The sequence below is a fragment of the Carcharodon carcharias genome, chromosome 20 (assembly GCF_017639515.1).
Source record: "Carcharodon carcharias isolate sCarCar2 chromosome 20, sCarCar2.pri, whole genome shotgun sequence".
Classification (NCBI taxonomy): Eukaryota; Metazoa; Chordata; class Chondrichthyes; order Lamniformes; family Lamnidae; genus Carcharodon; species Carcharodon carcharias.
The window spans coordinates 12,119,375-12,136,531 of NC_054486.1; the positions used below are offsets into that span (position 1 = coordinate 12,119,375).

Below are 17,157 nucleotides of genomic sequence, written 5' to 3' on the forward strand. Positions count from 1 at the left end.
GAACAGGTAGAAAAATACCAGAAATATTGCAATCATTTCTTGATGCTGTTTTACCTCAAGTTCCTCCCAAAGCTTTTTCCTTAGCTCTTCTCCTTGTTTCTTCACTTGCCTTTCTTTTTCCTGCTTAATCACCAAAATCTTATCCAGTTTTTTCATTTTCGCAATCGCCTCTTCCAGTTGGGTGTCTTCAGCTTTATGATCCAAATCTTCTTGCGTAGAACAATCTAGTTTTTATTAAAGAATAATCTTTATATCACAATATCATTTCTTAGGACTTAAAATTAATATAATCTTATTTACTACCTGGGCTACATCTACTTATTTTAATAACAATTATCAAAGTAGAAGGTAAGTATAAACAACATATAGGGCTGAATATTATCACCATTGAAGAAGACTGAAAGTGGGAACCAACCCCGTGCGAGCAGGCAGTGGGATTCTGGGGCAGCAATTTGCTGGTGGTGGACAATTAACAGGCCAATTCCAGGACTGCCATCCAATTGAGGAGGACAGCCCAACGCCTAGAGCTGCTGCCTCAATCGGGGAGAAGGCAGCTTGGTGGTGCCATCGCTAGCGGTGGCTGTTGTTAAAGCTGCAGGATGAGGAAGATAGTGCTTCAATGCCGAGACACCTTCAAAGATGAGGTAAGTGTTCTTCAGCTAGTTGAGGCTAGGCAGGCAGGACACAGCAATCGGGGTTGGTGGGAGGGGGTGGTGGGATTATTCCTGCAGTGCGCCATTGCCATTGGCCGGCTCCTCCATGAGTCATGGAGCAGTCTTTGAGGAGTGCTCCCTCCATCCTGCCTTCCGGCCCACTGGAAATTCACAGACAGGCCATCCTATGAAGCAGCCCCTCCTGATGCTAGTAAAACGCTGGTGGGGGAAGAACGTGGTTCTTAGTTAGGTACTTGATTGTCTCATTCAGCTGCGCTTCTGAGGTACCTGCCGCTGGTAATAAGTCAGTTATAAGAGGGAAGGCGTTGGGCTCCACTTGCCACTTCCCAACCTGTCTCCAAAGAATTGGTAAATCCAGCCCTTAGGATAAATAAAAACAAAACTTGATAAAGCGTGCTTATTGTATACTATTTACTAAAAGCAAACCACTAGTCAATGCAGTGTACCTCATGGCGAAGTTGTTTTTCTTCAATCTGAAGAATCCCTTTCAAAGTCAATAGAGATAGCAATGTCTAATTGGTGGAACGTTCTACAAGTGTTTATAAGAGGGATACCCTTTTCATGGGGGAGTTCTGTCATGTTGCTCCTCTACATTGTGGAAGTGCATTGGGGCCCGTCACAGGAAGTTATGAAGCGATGTAGTTGTGCAGTATCTGATTTAGCATGATCTTATTTTTCCACTTGAGTCCCTTTCTAGATAACATACGCCTATTCTTCCTCAGATGGCAGGGAAAAGCAGAGAAAAAGTTACTGGGCAGCTTTCTTAATTGTAAGTTTGAAGAGGAACTAATATGTTGCAATCATATGCTATCATAGAATCATTTTTCCTTAAATTAATTGGTGACTACCACAAACAGGGAAGGCATTAATGCCTGAAAAACTGCCGTAGCACTTTTCACTCTGACAGTTCTTGTAGTTGTTTGCTTATTTTCATGCTTCTTCTCAAATCTTGCTATGGGCTGAATTTTACTGGCCTGGTAGTGGTGGGCTTGGAGGAGAGCACGTTAGGGGGAACCCCTTGGGATGTCTTCTTGACACATTTCTGTAGCGAGGGAAGTTTCTCATGGGCTGGCAGGGCCCCGATTGGCTGCCCGCTTTATAGAGGCAGGCATCCAATTAATCTGAGTACAGATCCATTTAGGTTTTTATGTGCACACCAGAATTTTGCTGCTAGTGGAGTGACCCTCCACCCTCACCTTTTGTGGAGGCCATCATCTGAATGAAGGCAGTCTCCCTGCGGCAGATCCAGAGGGTTAAGCAGGAGCTTGGGAAATTTGTTCCTCATTTTCTTTTGAGGTAGTGCAATTAGTTATTAGTAATTAGTGACAACTTTGTGAATACACCACAAATTGAGTTTAAATTGCCTGAAGTAATTTCATGCAGGACATTTTTAGCAGCCATAGATGAATATCAACCTAAATTAAGTTTCCTTACAACATAATAAAATTAGTCAAGCACCAAATTAGTCAATTTCCAACGTTGAAAAAAACCATTCCTACCAAACTCTCTCTTCAATGGTTTGATTTGATCTGGAGTAGACAAGTGATTGTCTGAGTCCTCTTCGCTTTCTGAACTAGAAAGAATTCCTGGGAGAAAGGAGAGTGGGGTAAAGACAATGAGGATGATTTTAATTGTTTTTCTTCTACTACTGTACCATATGAGTTCTGATAACCATATTTTTGTCTTCCATGTTTCAAATTACACTTGCTGTTGAGCCCTTGCTCCCCAGATTCCAGGGGAAGGGTACTGGCTTGCCTAAAAGTCAATTAAATTCATAGAGTGCCCAGGAATAATTTTTCACAAGATAGAGCCTTGTCCTAAAAAGAGCACTAAAATGTGAAACTTTTAATTCATTACTGCCATGACATTATGACTTTAGAAAATGTCTCTATGTTCAGTTGTCATCTCTAATATTCCTAAATTCACAATTGTAGTTTCGGATGCAGAGCAAGTAAACAAAAGGTTCCAAAAATTGAACATGTGGTAACATGGGCAAAGGCTTTGCCCATGTTACCACAAAGTTTCTCAGACAACCAGTAATCCTCCCTTTCTCCTCCTGTGATACACTGTTCACTCATTCTTGTGTAGCTGAAAAAATACATATTTCACTTTTATCAGGAGGTTTGGAAAAACCAGCATCATAGACAATTACTAAAGATATGTAATAAAGCCTATTTTCTGGAGCTGAATTACACATTTGACCTCCAGGACTTGAGCATATCATCTAGGCTGATAATTCAATATAGTTACAGTTCAGGAATCCAGTCTTTTGCAAAAATATCATACAAAGGCTCCGATTGCCTGTTCAGTTGGACGTAGAAGCTAGCATGCACTGTTCAAAAGGAAAACAAGGAGATCACCTAGTTATAAAAACAAAAAAACTGCGGATGCTGGAAATCCAAAACAAAAACAGAATTACCTGGAAAAACTCAGCAGGTCTGGCAGCATCGGCGGAGAAGAAAAGAGTTGACGTTTCGAGTCCTCATGACCCTTCAACAGAACTTGCCCTGCTAGCATTGAATGGATCAACCAATGTCACTTGGAGCAATTTAACTGATTGTTCAACTGATCTGCTGTTTATGGGACCTTTCTGTGTGCAAATTGGCTACTAATACACTTCGAAAAATTAATTCATTGGATGTGAAGTGTTTTAGGACTTCCTGAGGGTGTGGTAAGGCACAATATAATGGCAAGTGCTTTCCCTGCTCTTCCATTAAAATGGCAATTTTTTTTTTTAAAAACCCACATTTTCCTTACAAACTGGCCAACAAAGGGTGAAGATGCAGCACAACTTTAAGCAGCCTTAACTGCGACTACTGTGTCTGTTCGGTTTAATCAGCAATAGAATGGAAACTTCAAGTCTTTTTTTTATTTTGAGAGGTCTATAAAGCAAATTATATTCCTCATGTAATATGCTGCTCAACCGTCCTTGTGTAACTGAAAAAAAATTCATTTTTATCAGAAGGTTCTGAAAAACCAGCATCATATACTAACCAGCTTCTAAAATTCTCTATAAACAAGTCCATTGTTAAGCTTTTGGCAGAGACGTAACAACTGTCACTTTTAATAACTCAAATCAGACACACAGTCTATGAGCTCAAACTCCTCAGCTACAACACTATTTAGAGACAAGTTAGTCTGACTGAACCCTTGCAAAGCCATGACAACCAGCAAGGTATTTCTCTTTAACAAGGCTTTCACTGTGTCAGAAGCTAACCTCCTGTGGGAACTATAACACAACTTTTATTAGGGTCAGGAAAGAACTTTATTATATTAGATGCTGGACATTGGGCTTAGCATTGTATCCTTTATCTCAAGGATTTCAACACAAACTACTATGTTCACTTTGCCCACTGACTGCATGAAGCCTATATGAAATTAGTTTGACATTGATTTTTTGCATCCAGCAGAATGAACAGACTTATCTCAGACCCAAGTTAGACTAGATGTAGGCTTTTGGCACATCCTCTCTCAGCATTACACTGCCAACCTTACTCAAACACTTCAAAGAAAGAATGGAGGAGAAATAGAACACAAGTTCTGCAGGGGATGGACAGTCTTCTAAAATTAAGCCAAGGTGTTTTACTCTGTAGCTGGCCATACATTGCTTGATATGTTAGCCTTCATTGTCAGCACTAAGTTCCTGAAATAGGATATTATTCCATTCATCAATGTTAGCATCCTTTACCTTGGCAAGAAAAAAAAATCAAAAGGTAACGCATGGCTCACCGTCTTGGTGAAAATTATTTCTGTCTGAATAAAAGTCTTTGGTGTTTCTCACTGATTTTTGATATCAGGGCAGAGTGTACCTACCCTATTTGTTATATTAGCATGAATTTTGCTTGGACGATAGCACATTTTCTGTTTTGTCAATAAGTGTTTGTAGGTTTTTGTAATCTGTGTGCTTGGGCATGAGAAATTGGCCGTCAAAATAAACAATACTTTCCTGTGAATTGCACTGACACTTTTCAAAATTTTACCACAATTCTCTTGAAATTTCCACTAACTTTTAGTGAAACTGTTGATAAAATACTGTAATATTTGACCTGGGGCAGGGTCTCCTATTCTGAAGCCTAGGTTCGGTGGTGGGAGTGGAAGTCAGAGTCTTTTCTGCTGGGGACAGGGCGGTTGACCATGCGCGATCTTGTGCTGGTCAGCTCATTACTTATGCATCTATGCGTAGCACAGTAAATCTTGTGGCGGGGCAGGCAGGAAGTCGCTCTCTTCACCATTACCTCATGGGACTGAAGGTCCAGGTGCCATATTTAAAGGGCATCCAGACAGCCTCTCTCCCTTCCCCCAGTTTGCCTGCCTCCCAGGTCCAGCCTCAGTGCAGCTTGTGCTCCCGGCAACTGATATTGAATCAAGTTGTGAGCAGTCCACAAGAAGGCAAAAGCAGCGTCCACTCACCTCAAAGCCATGGAAGAAGTCAAGCTCGCCAGGTACATGCCACTTACGTGCAGTCGTAAAAGTGAACTTTCTAATTTCTCACTGGCGGGGAACTTAATTTGGACAGGGGAACTTAATTTTGGCAAGGTGGTCTTTTAATGAGTATACATGACTTGCTGGCGCAAGCAAAAGCTTCTCGACGACTAATGTCAGGTAGCTCGACCCAGCTTTAAGCCACCTTTAAAGTCCCGAGAATGGAATTCCTACAGTTCATCCTGATGTCGGGAAACTGATTTTTGGCTTCGCCAAATTAAGTTCCCCCGCCTGCCAAGCTTCCCACTGCTGGCGTGACCGTAAGATGCCACCCCTGGATTCTAAAGCAATTACCTGAATTGCATCATAATCTTGAGACCAAACGTAGAAGCACATTGGGCAGCTTGACAAAGTTGGCATTCAAAATGAAACCCCTCAAATATTGGGGTGAGGCAAGGCGGAACTACACTGTCGTGAAAAAGGCCAGGCTTGGGAGAGCAAAGGAAGCAGCTGAAAATCAAAGGAAAAGTAACAGATCCACTGTTTTAGAGCAAAGCCAGGAGGGGAGGGGAACGTACAAAAGGTCAGAGGAACAAAAAGTTCTGAAGGGGGTCTTGGCAGGCTGGAGGCGGTTATAACAATAGCAAGGTGTGAGGCCTTGATGCCAATTAAACGCAAGGTTGAGAATTTTAAACCTGAGGCATTGAGGGGCCAAGACCAAATATATGTCAACAAGGACAGGATTATTGGGTGAGCAAAGCTTAATTTAGGACAGAACACTGTTGTAAGGGTGGCCAAGTTGTACTATTAGTAATAAGGGTTGAACTGCAGATACTTCTTGGGTGGAAACATTAAGTTTATTTACAATATAATCAGCAGTAACTACACACGTGCTTTCAACTACAACTCTATCTCTACACCGTCTGAGATAGCCCGGGCTACTCCCCTATTGGTTACTACAAATCATGTGATCTTCCCTAACAAGTATTATTCTTAAAAGTACATTACACACTAAATAAAACCATAATTATTACACGCCTCCCCCTTTAGCTCGGCTATACATATTATATTTACAAGTACATAGTTTTCAAGACAACATAATTTTTACACTGGGTAAGGAATTTACAAGTTCAGTCTTTCAGGTGGTTTCCTGGTATGTGTGGAACATTGCGGCTCCACAACTTTAGATTCTGTGTCAGGAACTTCCTTTTCCGGAGATGCCTAAACATCAGGTGCTTCGGTGGGCACTTGCAGTTCTGTATCCTCAACTCTTACAGAACATCAGACTTGTCAGTCCTCGGTTACGCATCCTCAACAGGAAACCTAAAGCCGGTCATAGGCACTAGTGGAACCATATCTTGAAGATTTGTCTCTCTCTTCCTTAAATGGTCCACATGTTTACAGATGATCCGGCCTTCTAACTCCACATGGTAAGATAGAGATCCAGTCACCACATTTATTTCACCAGGTAACCATTTTGGTCCTTCCCCGAAGTTCTTCATGTATGCAGGCTCTCCAACGGTAAATTTCCTTTCCAAACTATGCCAGTTGTGTCTAGTTTTCTGATTTCCCTGATTCCTTTCCACCTTCCCCTCTAAATTCGGCATTATTAAGCTCAAACTCGACCTGAGATGGTGTTTCAACAATAACACACAGGTGTGACACCTGTTGTTGTGTGAGGGATAGTCCTGTAATAAGAAAGAAAGCGTGCTAGCTTGGTTGCCAAGGAAGCACCAGTTAGTTTCTTCATGCCTGTCTTGAACCTTTGAACTGCCCTTTCAGCCAGTCCATTTGAGGAAGGGTGGTGTGGTGCAGTTTTTACACGAGCGATACTGTTGAGGCTGATAAACCATTGAAACTCAGCACTCATAAATGTCATGCCATTATCGGAAATAACTACTTTTGGTACTCTGTGAATGGCAAAACTCTGATGTAGTTTCTCAATTGTAACGCCCAACATTAGTGACTTCACCTCATATATGTCCAATCATTTTGAATGGGCATCGACAATAAGCAGAAACATTGTTCCCAGGAAAGGTCCAATGTAGTCAATGTGTAACTGCACCCAGGGTCTACCTGGCCACTCCCATAGGTGTAATGGAGCTGTCACTGGCAACTTTTCCAGTTGCTGACATTGCCCACAATGCTTTACCATACTTTTTATTTCACCATCCATCCCAGGCTACCATAGGTAGCTGCGTGCTATGGTCTTCATTCGGGAAATTCCTGGATGGGCACTGTGTAGTTCAACTAAAAGAGGCTCCCTTCCCTTTAGAGGAACTATCACTCATGCACCCCACAATAAGGTGCCATCCTGACTGGTTATTTCATGTCTTCTGTTGAAGTATGGTTTCATTTCATCAGATACGGGCTCCTGTGACCAACAATGTAGCACTTGTTCTCGTACTTGCAATAGGACTGGATCCTGACTTGTCCAGTCTCTGATCTGTCGAACACACACCAGCGAGGAATCTAAGAAATTTAACAGTAAAACCAGTTCCTGTAGAACTGAGGTGTGTTCATCATTTACTTCTAAAAGCAAATGACTGAGGGCATCGGCGTTTGCAATTTGATTGCCAGGCCTATGCACAAAAGTGTATTCATATGCTGCCAGAATTAAGGCCAATCATTGTATTCTTGCTGAGGCTATGGGTGGTATAGCCGTTTCCTCACTAAAGAAACCTAGCAATGGTTTGTGGTCTGAAACGATTGTAAAATGGCAGCCGTTTATGTACTGGCGAAATTTCTTAATACCAAAGATGATGGACAGGCCTTTTTCTATCCGTGAGTATTCCTTTTCCGCTGTGGTGAGCATTCTTGATACGCAACCTATTGGCCATTCTGTGCCGTCATCCATCCGATGAAAGAGCTCCCACCCCATAGGGAGATGTATCACATGTCAGCACCAATTCTTTCGTCTGGTCATAATGGACTAATAGATTGGACGAGTGCAACAATTGTTTCAACTTTATGAAAGCTTCTTTCGGGGCTGCCTCCCAAGGCCAGAATTGGTTCTTTTTGAGTAGAGAATGCAGGATGGCCAGCACTGTAGATAAATTGGGTAAGAACTGCCCATAATAGTTGATCATTCATAGGAATGATCTGAGCTCTAAGGTGTTCTTTGGCACAGGTGCCTCACTTTCTCTTCAACTGGGTGGAGGCCCTGTGAATCTACCCGGTGACCCAAATAGATTAACTCCCTCGCTTGGAACATGCACATTTCTTTTTGTTAGACACACTTCAGCTTGCAAAAAACATTTTAAGCCTTCTTCTAAGTTTGCCAAATGCTCTTTTTCAGTGAATCCTGTCACCAATACATCATCTAAATAGGCTACAACCTGGGACAGTCCCTGCAGTAAGCTTTCCATGGTTCTCTGAAAGATGTCACAAGCTGAGGGGACACGAAAGGGCAATCGTGTATATTGGTACAACCTTTGTGGGTATTAATTGTGACAAATTCCTGGGAGGCATTATCCAATTCTAGTTGTTGATAGGCATGACTCATGTCAACCTTTATGTACGTTGTCCCTCCTGCCAGCTCGGCATACAGGTCTTCAATTTTTGGAATGGGGTGCCTGTCCAGTTTAGCTACTTTATTAACCATCAGTTTGTAGTCTCCACAAATTTGGACGCTTTGGTCGGGTTTAAGGACGGGGACTATGGGTGCTGCCCATTCTGAGAACTGAACAACTTGTATAACACTCAGTTTCTCTAGCCTGCTCAGCTCAGTGTTGACTTTTTCTCGCAGGGCATATGGCACCGGTCTCGTCTTCATGAAGCAAGGGGTTACTTCTGGATCCACGTAGGCCCCGGATTTTCCCCAGTACATTCTTGAAGACAGTAGTGTACTTTCTAAGTAGCTCTGGTAAATTTCAGGTCATTCTAACTTAATCTCCTTTAACCAATTTCACCCCAGGAGGCTTGGCCTTTCACTTGCTACCACCATCATGGGTAGCTGTGCCAATCAGCTTTCATAATGGACAGTCACTCTGCTTATGCCTTTTCCTTTACTGTCTTCACCCATATGTGTTTTTAATTTGGCAGTTGTTTGTTCTAAATTTAATTGACGTTCATCATTATTCAAATATCTGAAGGTACGTTCCCCAATTACTGTAGTGGAAGCTCCCTTATCTACTACAATTTTAACAGGTTTGTCATTTACTTTCACTGTGACATTGGTTCTGTCTTTCCAACTTTCAGATTAAATAACAAGTAAATGTCAGAATGTTGTTGTTTTAGGCTCTCCCACATTGTAGATTTCATTAGGCTCCTTCTTTTGTTTACAAGTCTGCTTGAATCTTTCCTTGCATTGTCTCATTATATGTCCACTTCTGTGACAATAGCAGCATTCGATTTTTTTTAAACTGCCAATCACTAAAAGACTTATTGTTTCATCTCTATTAAAATTATTCTTTGATCTCATTGCCAAGTTATTTTTCTTTATTCTTCCTGCTTCTCGGCAGCATCTCACTTTTTCGGGAGGACGGCACCATTTTGCGCACCCCGTATTGCTTGTGAATCTCTTACAGCGCTCCCCATGGCCAGTGCTATCTCTAGCATCCTCTTGAAATCCAGATTCACTTCAGGCAATAATCTTTTCTGAATAGTGTCCTCTTTAACACCACACACTAAATGATCTGTGAGCACGTCATTTAGCATTGTACCGAACTCAATGTTCAGTTAGCCGCTTCAAATTTGCCACGTAACTTGCAATTGTCCCACCTGGGGCTCTGGTTCAAGAATTAAACCTGAACCTCTGCATCGTGACTGAGGGCTTGGGTTTAAAGTGACCCTTCACGAGATCCACCAATTCATCAAAAGTCTTCGAATCTGGGGCGCCAGGTGCCTTTAAACTTTGAATCAAACCATAGGTTTTGCTCCCACAAGTACTTAAGAAGATTGCTCGCCTCTTCTCTTCTCCCGTAATCTCGTTTGCTTGAAAAAAGAACAAGGGATGTTCTATGTATTGAGACCAATCATCTGTGGCTGGTTCAAAAGGATCAATTCTCCCAAATTGTGGCATTTTGAGAGAGGATAACTTCTTCAATTCTAACAGAGCTTGCTACTTACAATCACTGGACAAGGTACAGTGACAATTTCTTTCTAACTTAATTTCTTCCATCCAATCCTGTTTTATCCTTGTCACCAGTTTGTTGTAGGGTGGCCGAGTTGTACTATTAGTAATAGAGTTGAACTGCAGACACTTTTTGGGTGGAAACAATAAGTTTATTCATATATACTCAGCAGCAACTACACGTGCTTTCAACTCCAATTCTATCTCTACACTGACTGCTGAGGTAGCCTGTGCTACTCTCCTATTAGTTACTACAAAATCATGTGATCTTCTCTAACAAGTATTATTCTTAAAGGTACATTATACACTAAATAAAATCATAATTACTACAAACACATGCAGCAGAGTTTTAGATGGTTTGAAGTTAACAGATCATGGAGGATGCCAGGCTGGCCACTGCAGCATTGAAAATCTATCCTAAAGATGATGAAGTACAAATGAGAATTTGAGCAGCAAAGCATGGAGACAGGCAATATTACAGAGATGGAAATATGTCAACTTGACGGTAGGGGTGGGGGATATGGGGTCAGGACCTCAGTTCAGGGACGAGCAAAATAAAGACATCCATTTCCACAGAAAATAATTAGAACTGAAGCATACAAACTTATTGGGAGATATACAGAACAACAAATAGGCAAGAAAGAGAGGGACACTACAGCTCAAAGAAAGAGTATTCTGTAAAAACAGACAGAAATAGGCACCACAATTAGAAAGAGCTATACACAGGGTGAAAAAACAATGGAATGCAAAATAGAACAAAGAAAGAGGCAAAGAGAAAGGAATAGAAAGAAAGGGAACTGAAAATTATTAGGCAGTGAAAAAGAAATAAGAGTTAAAGCAGAAGAAATAATGGGTAAAACCTTCCCCCCGTTTGGTGGGGGGCAGGAGAGAGAGAGAGAGCAGGAGCGGGCATGAGCAGGTGGGTTCCCGATCAGCGCCCCTAGTTGGGGGTGCGTCACCATTTTATGTGGGCTGGCCAATTAAGGTCCATCATGTCCACCAGGAAGCACTATGCGTGAAGTCCGCCAGGGAACGCTATGCGCTCCCTGTGCGGGCGGGGGGATAACTCCCTCAGCCGGGAGTGTGCTCTTTAGCACATGCATGCAAAACAGCGCACAGATTCCCCTGAGACTAAGTGCTGCCTCAGGGAAATCGGCTCAGATTTTCAACTTTTAATAAAGGAGTTTAAAAAATTTTCCCTGCCATGTCCCCTCATATGACACTGTCACATGAGTTGGGACATGTCCATAACTTTTATTTAAACCTTTCAGTAAAATTTAAATACCTTTATGAAACCTCATCCCGCCAGTGGTTGAGGCTTCATATTTTTTTCACAAGCCTGCCTGGGCTCCCGACCTGCCCGCCAACCTTAAGGTTGCGCGAGCAGGTCCATTAATGAGCTAAATTGGTTTTCTAATGGCCCTAATAGGCCGTTGACAGGTTGGCGGGCACACATCCAACTCGGCTGCACCCCCGCCGACCTGAAAATGGAAATGACGCAGGGTGACGTCGGGAGTTCCACCCGACATCACCCCACATCATTTTACACGTCAGTGAGTGGGCCCCGTCCCCGCTCGCCGACCAGAAGATCCTGCCCAACGTTTGCTCTCCATGACCAATAGCAACAGACATCATTTAGAATACATTTGCTGTCTATAAGCTTCCTCTGTAGTAACTTAGTACCTTCTGTACACCACTGTACCTATAAAGCACCCCATGCTCCAATTCAATAAGCTTGTAGAATTACATCAAATAAATCCTAAAGTATAAAATGAGAAAAGATTGCTTGTTCCCTCAGTCTGAAAGATACAATGCTCACAATCATGGAATCTCCATAACCAGTTCACAAGGGAGGCAAATAGCCACAGTTAAAGATAATTCTGACACCTCTTTCTGATCCCTCCCTGCATTAAAATTAACAAAGCAAAATAGGCTGCAGTTCTATAAAAAAAACTCAATAGGAATTGTGATAACATTCTAAAATATCACAGTTATGGTACCTAATTTGTCTGAACTCTGCAGTTCCTGTATAATGGAATCCATATGTTCCTGTGGTGATATTTGAGATACGCACTGTCTTCCAGTATCTATGTTGCCAGTAGCCAAGGTGTTCTCTCCACCTTGCTCACTAAAAATTTCACACTCACTGTCCAAATTCTCAAAGCAAGAAGTTGTTGTGGAATCCAGAGAGTTACTAAGGTTGTCCAAAGGATCAGACCTTCCCTGCAATCAAAAGAGATGCAATTAGAGTTTCAAGTGGCTTTGAGTTACCCAATTAAACTATTTCTAATCTGCTACACAGAATGCAATACATTAACTACAAAGCCATTCATTAAATGATATGCTGGTAATCATTTCAATTCCTCTGTGAGTACAGGGGGTATCACCCTTACCTCACCTAGTCTTAGAAACAAAAAAGGGCAAAATAGAGTAGGGCATAAGGTGGAATTAAATTCTGATGTTTTGTTGATGAAAATTAATTCTGGAATGATAGCCTTTTTTTTTTAAATGTAAGGTCATCAACCTGAAGAGCTAACTCTGCTTCTCTCTACAGATGTTGCCAGTTCTGCTGAACATTCCCAGCATTTTCTGTTTTCATTTCAGATTTCCAGCATCTGCATTCTGCTTTTGTATTAAGGAACATCACAACTCTTGTGCATCTAAAAATCAAGGCCATCTAAGTTGTGGCCTCCTCTGGCAGCTCTCCAACCTAACTCTTATCGTTCCAAACTTCCATCTCCTTCCAGTGATCTTTTTACTCTCTGCAATTTTTCTTCGATCACTCCTTCAAGCTTTTGTCATTGTCTTGTGATAGGACCACTTTAACATCTCATCCAAAAGACAGGACCTCCGACAGTGCAATCTTCCATCCGTGCAGCGCTATAATGACAACATCCAAAGTGGGGCTTGAACCCCCTACCTTCTGACTCAGAGGGGAGAATGCTACCACTGAGTCGTGTCCCTTTCCTTGTTGTAAGTATGTTCAGAATGTGAGCATGCTATAAAAGTGCAAGTTATTATTCTTATTCGACTGATATAAAGGATAATTGCCACTCCTTTTTAAACAGCATCATCACTGTCATGACGGCATCACATGCAAGCAATAGTGAGATTTCCAAAATAGGATAACATTGTCATGATGTGAATTGTATTATTGCATTTTATATTTATAAAGAGGGAAAACACTTACTAACTTTCTGGCAGGCAACAATAATATTTGATGCAAATCTTCATCAGTTCAAAAAGTATTAAGATTTGAATTCCATTCACCAATATATTTTTTTAAAAAACAACAGTAATTAATATGTGTATTATTTTATTCTTTGAATTTTTTTTAAATCAAAGGGCTTGGGATCCAAAGAGAGTCAGCTTTCATTATTATAGTCTGGTGAGGGGTTATTAAAATAGTTTCATTAGTATATTGAGCTAAAGTCTGAGCTTCCATCAAGACAAATAGATATATTTATTAATATGACCACTTTTTAATAAAAGAAAGAAAATCTGCCAGAAGAATTATTTGCCAATATACATCAAACATTCAAAGTCTATGGCCTGGGTCATCTGAGCTGCAATGATCGTTAGATTGCCACTGTGTTCGTAAATTCCCCCGGCTCATGCTGCCACGCATTTCTACCAGGCGCTTCCAAGCCCAGCTTTCACAGAAATATGGAGCGCAGGATCATTCAGGAAACCCTGTCAAAGCAGATTAGAATCAGGGGAAGACAAGACACTCCATCTTTTTTATGGCATCAGCTGCCGTGTGGTAAGTTTAAAGGCCCAGTTTGAATGTTAGCGAATTGATGAGTGAATGAGAAAGTGGATGAATGGGTGAGTGGGTGTGTGAGTGAATGAATGGGTAGGTGAGTGAGGTGGGTAAGTGGGTGAGGTCGGTAATCAGGTAGGCGGGTGAGTTGGGTAGGCAGGTAGGGGATAGGTTGGTGAGGTATGTAGGTGGGTGAGTGAATAAATGGGTGAGTGAGTAGGCAGGTAAGTGGATGAGATGGGTGAGATGGGTAAGGGGTTAGGCGCAGGTGGGTGAGGTGAGTGAGGCGATAGGGGGTAGGTAGGGAGGTGGGTAGATGGGTAAGTAGATGAGGTGGGTAAGTAGGTAATTGGGAAGGTGGGTAGGGGATTAGGGACAGGTGAATGAGGTGGATGAAGTAAGTGGGTGGGGCTAGGTGGGCGAGTGGTTGAGAGTAGTAGGTAGGTGGGTGAGCAAGTAGGCGGGTCAAGGGTGTAATCAGGTTGGGAGGGGGGTTAGTCAGATCAGGAGGGTGTTCAGATTGGGAGGGTAGTCGGGTCAGGTCAGGGGATGGTCAAATGGGTAGTCAGGTTGGTGGGTAGTCAGGTCGGTTGAAGTTAGTTGTGGAGGTCAGGGGAGTAGTTTGGTGGGAGGGGTCAATTATGCAGTTGTCCAGATGTTATATGAGGTTTTAATCTGTCTAACATCTCCTGGATAACCATTCAGGTAAATACTGCAAAAATGCCCGAAGTTTCCAACTCTAGCTCAGAGTCTGAGTCATTCATGGAGGGTCCATGGGAGCAGGGTAATTGTCCATCAGAAGTTGAAACTTCCCGGGCAATTCCCACGGAGGTCCATGCTTCAGGACTTCCACAGGGTCCCAACGTGCACCTCCAATGATCCAGTGACTGTAAGATTTGGCCTTATATGTATTTTAAACATATACTGACAATTTCAACAAATACGTAGAAGTAATTTAATGTACATAACTTCTCTAAAAAATGAACAAATTCACCCAATATTTGAACACTAGCAGGAGGCCTGAGAAACCCTAAAAATTCGGTCAAAGATGGTGTCTTGCAGCTTCAGAGGACCTTCCAACTTGGAATGAAAAGTCTCTCCTCCAGCCTTTTCACCTCACCCCACACCATCGTCACCACGCTCTCTTTTTATTCTGCTTTTGAAAACAATGGTGAGAGCAGCGGTCAAATAAATAACCAAACGTTTACAAATTTTGGTTTTCAAATAGCATGCATTGTACCTGGAGTAAAATTGGTTCAGGAGTTAAAACCACCATAGCTCCTGAGGAATGCGCACTCAATCGTCGTCTGTCTGGTGATGGACCACTTGTCGCCCGGCTTCCAGGGCGAGTTCGAGAACCAGATGCTGGGCATGAAATCTCGTCAAGCTGGCCTCTGAAAATGTCCATTACCATCTAAAAGGATGCAGCACTTTGATTACGTTAGTTTTCATGAAGTGTAGTCACCGTTTCAATGTTAAGAAACATTGCCGCCAATACGCACACAGTGATAATGACCAGATAATCTATTGGTTGAGTGCCAAATATTTGCCGTGCACTGGGATAAACTCCTCTGCTTTTCTTCAAAATAGTGTAATGGGATCTTTTACATCTATATGAGAGGGCTGACTGGCTCTCGATTTAATGTCTCACCCGAAGGGCATCACCTCCGACACTGCAGCACTCCCTCAATGCTGCACTGGCACATCACCCAAAACAGTGGCACACAGTCCGCTGCCATTTCTCTTGCATGACAAGTCTAAGCATCATCTACAAGGCACAAGCCAAGAGTACTCTCCACTTGCAGCTCCAACAACACTCGAGAAGCTCGACACCATCCAAGAAGAAGCAGCCTGCTGGGCGCCCCATCCACCACCTTCAACATCCATTCCCTGCACCATTGACGCAGAGGAGCAGCAGTATGTACCATCTACAACGTGAACTGCAGAAATTCACAAAGCTTCCTTAGGCAGCACCTTCAAACCCATGACTGCCACCATCTAGAAGGACAAGGGCAGCAGATACATGGGAACACCGCCACCTGGAAGTCCCCCTCCAAGCCACACACCATCCTGACTTGGAAATATATTGCTGCTTCTTCACTGTGGCTGGGTCAAACCCCTGGAACTCCCTCCCTAACAGCACTGTGGGTCAAAAAGGCAGCTCACCCTCACCTTCTCAAGGGCAATTAGGGACGGGTAATAAGTGCTAGACTAGCCAGTGACGCCCATACCCCATAAATGAAACAAAAACAGTTTACACAGAGTTCACGCCGGGTGCGAGCGCGGTTCACGCGGGGTTCACGCCGGGTGCGAGCGCGGTTCACGCGGGGTTCACACCGGGTGCGAGCGCGGTTCACGCGGGGTTCACACCGGGTGCGAGCGCGGTTCACGCGGGGTTCACACCGGGTGCGAGCGCGGTTCACACCGGGTGCGAGCGCGGTTCACGCGGGGTTCACACCGGGTGCGAGCGCGGTTCACGCGGGGTTCACACCGGGTGCGAGCGCGGTTCACACCGGGTGCGAGCGCGGTTCACACCGGGTGCGAGCGCGGTTCACGCGGGGTTCACACCGGGTGCGAGCGCGGTTCACGCGGGGATCCACTCCGGGTTCACTCCGGGTGCGAGCGCTCCCATGGTAACGGCCGCTGTTGGGGCTCCGAGTCCTTTCCGCAGCCGGAGCCGCTGGTGGATTTGCTGAAACTCCCGAGTCCGCGGTCGCTCTCTCACCGGCAGCTCCGAGTGTCAATCCGGAGTGTCGGACAATCCCCAATCCCGAGGCGGCGCCGCCGCCACCGCTGCTGCTGCTGCTGCTCGCGGAGTCGCTGTCAGGGACGCTCAGGTCCCGGATGTGTTGCTATTCAAAACAAACCCAACTTTATTTGTTTCGGGAAATACTCAGCAGGTCTGGCAGCATCGGCGGAGAAGAAAAGAGTTGACGTTTCGAGTCCTCATGACCCTTCGACAGAACTTGAGTTCGAGTCCAAGAAAGAGCTGAAATATAAGCTGGTTTAAGGTGTGTTTGTGGGGGGCGGAGAGAGAGAGAGACAGAGAGGTGGAGAGGGGGTGTGGTTGTAGCGACAAACAAGCAGTGATAGAAGCAGATCATCAAAAGATGTCAACAACAATAGTACAAAAGAACACATAGGTGTTAAAATTGAAGTTGGTGATATTATCTAAACGAATGTGCTAATTAAGTATGGATGGTAGGGCACTCAAGGTATAGCTC

At 43.5% G+C, this 17,157-nt stretch overlaps 1 protein-coding gene across 1 annotated transcript in view; it reads right to left on the reverse strand.

Moving 5' to 3' along the window:
- fsip1 (fibrous sheath interacting protein 1) overlaps nucleotides 1–16,771 on the reverse strand; it is a 65,656-nt gene extending 48,885 nt beyond the window's left edge. The window contains exons 1-5 of the mRNA XM_041215121.1: nucleotides 16,659–16,771; nucleotides 15,174–15,347; nucleotides 12,171–12,393; nucleotides 2,174–2,260; nucleotides 55–224 (exon numbers count right to left, since the gene is read on the reverse strand). Of these exons, the coding sequence (XP_041071055.1) occupies nucleotides 55–224; nucleotides 2,174–2,260; nucleotides 12,171–12,393; nucleotides 15,174–15,347 (654 nt within the window). The 5' untranslated portion in view covers nucleotides 16,659–16,771. The remainder of the gene's footprint in view (nucleotides 1–54; nucleotides 225–2,173; nucleotides 2,261–12,170; nucleotides 12,394–15,173; nucleotides 15,348–16,658) is intronic.
- Nucleotides 16,772–17,157: the final 386 nt, after the last annotated feature.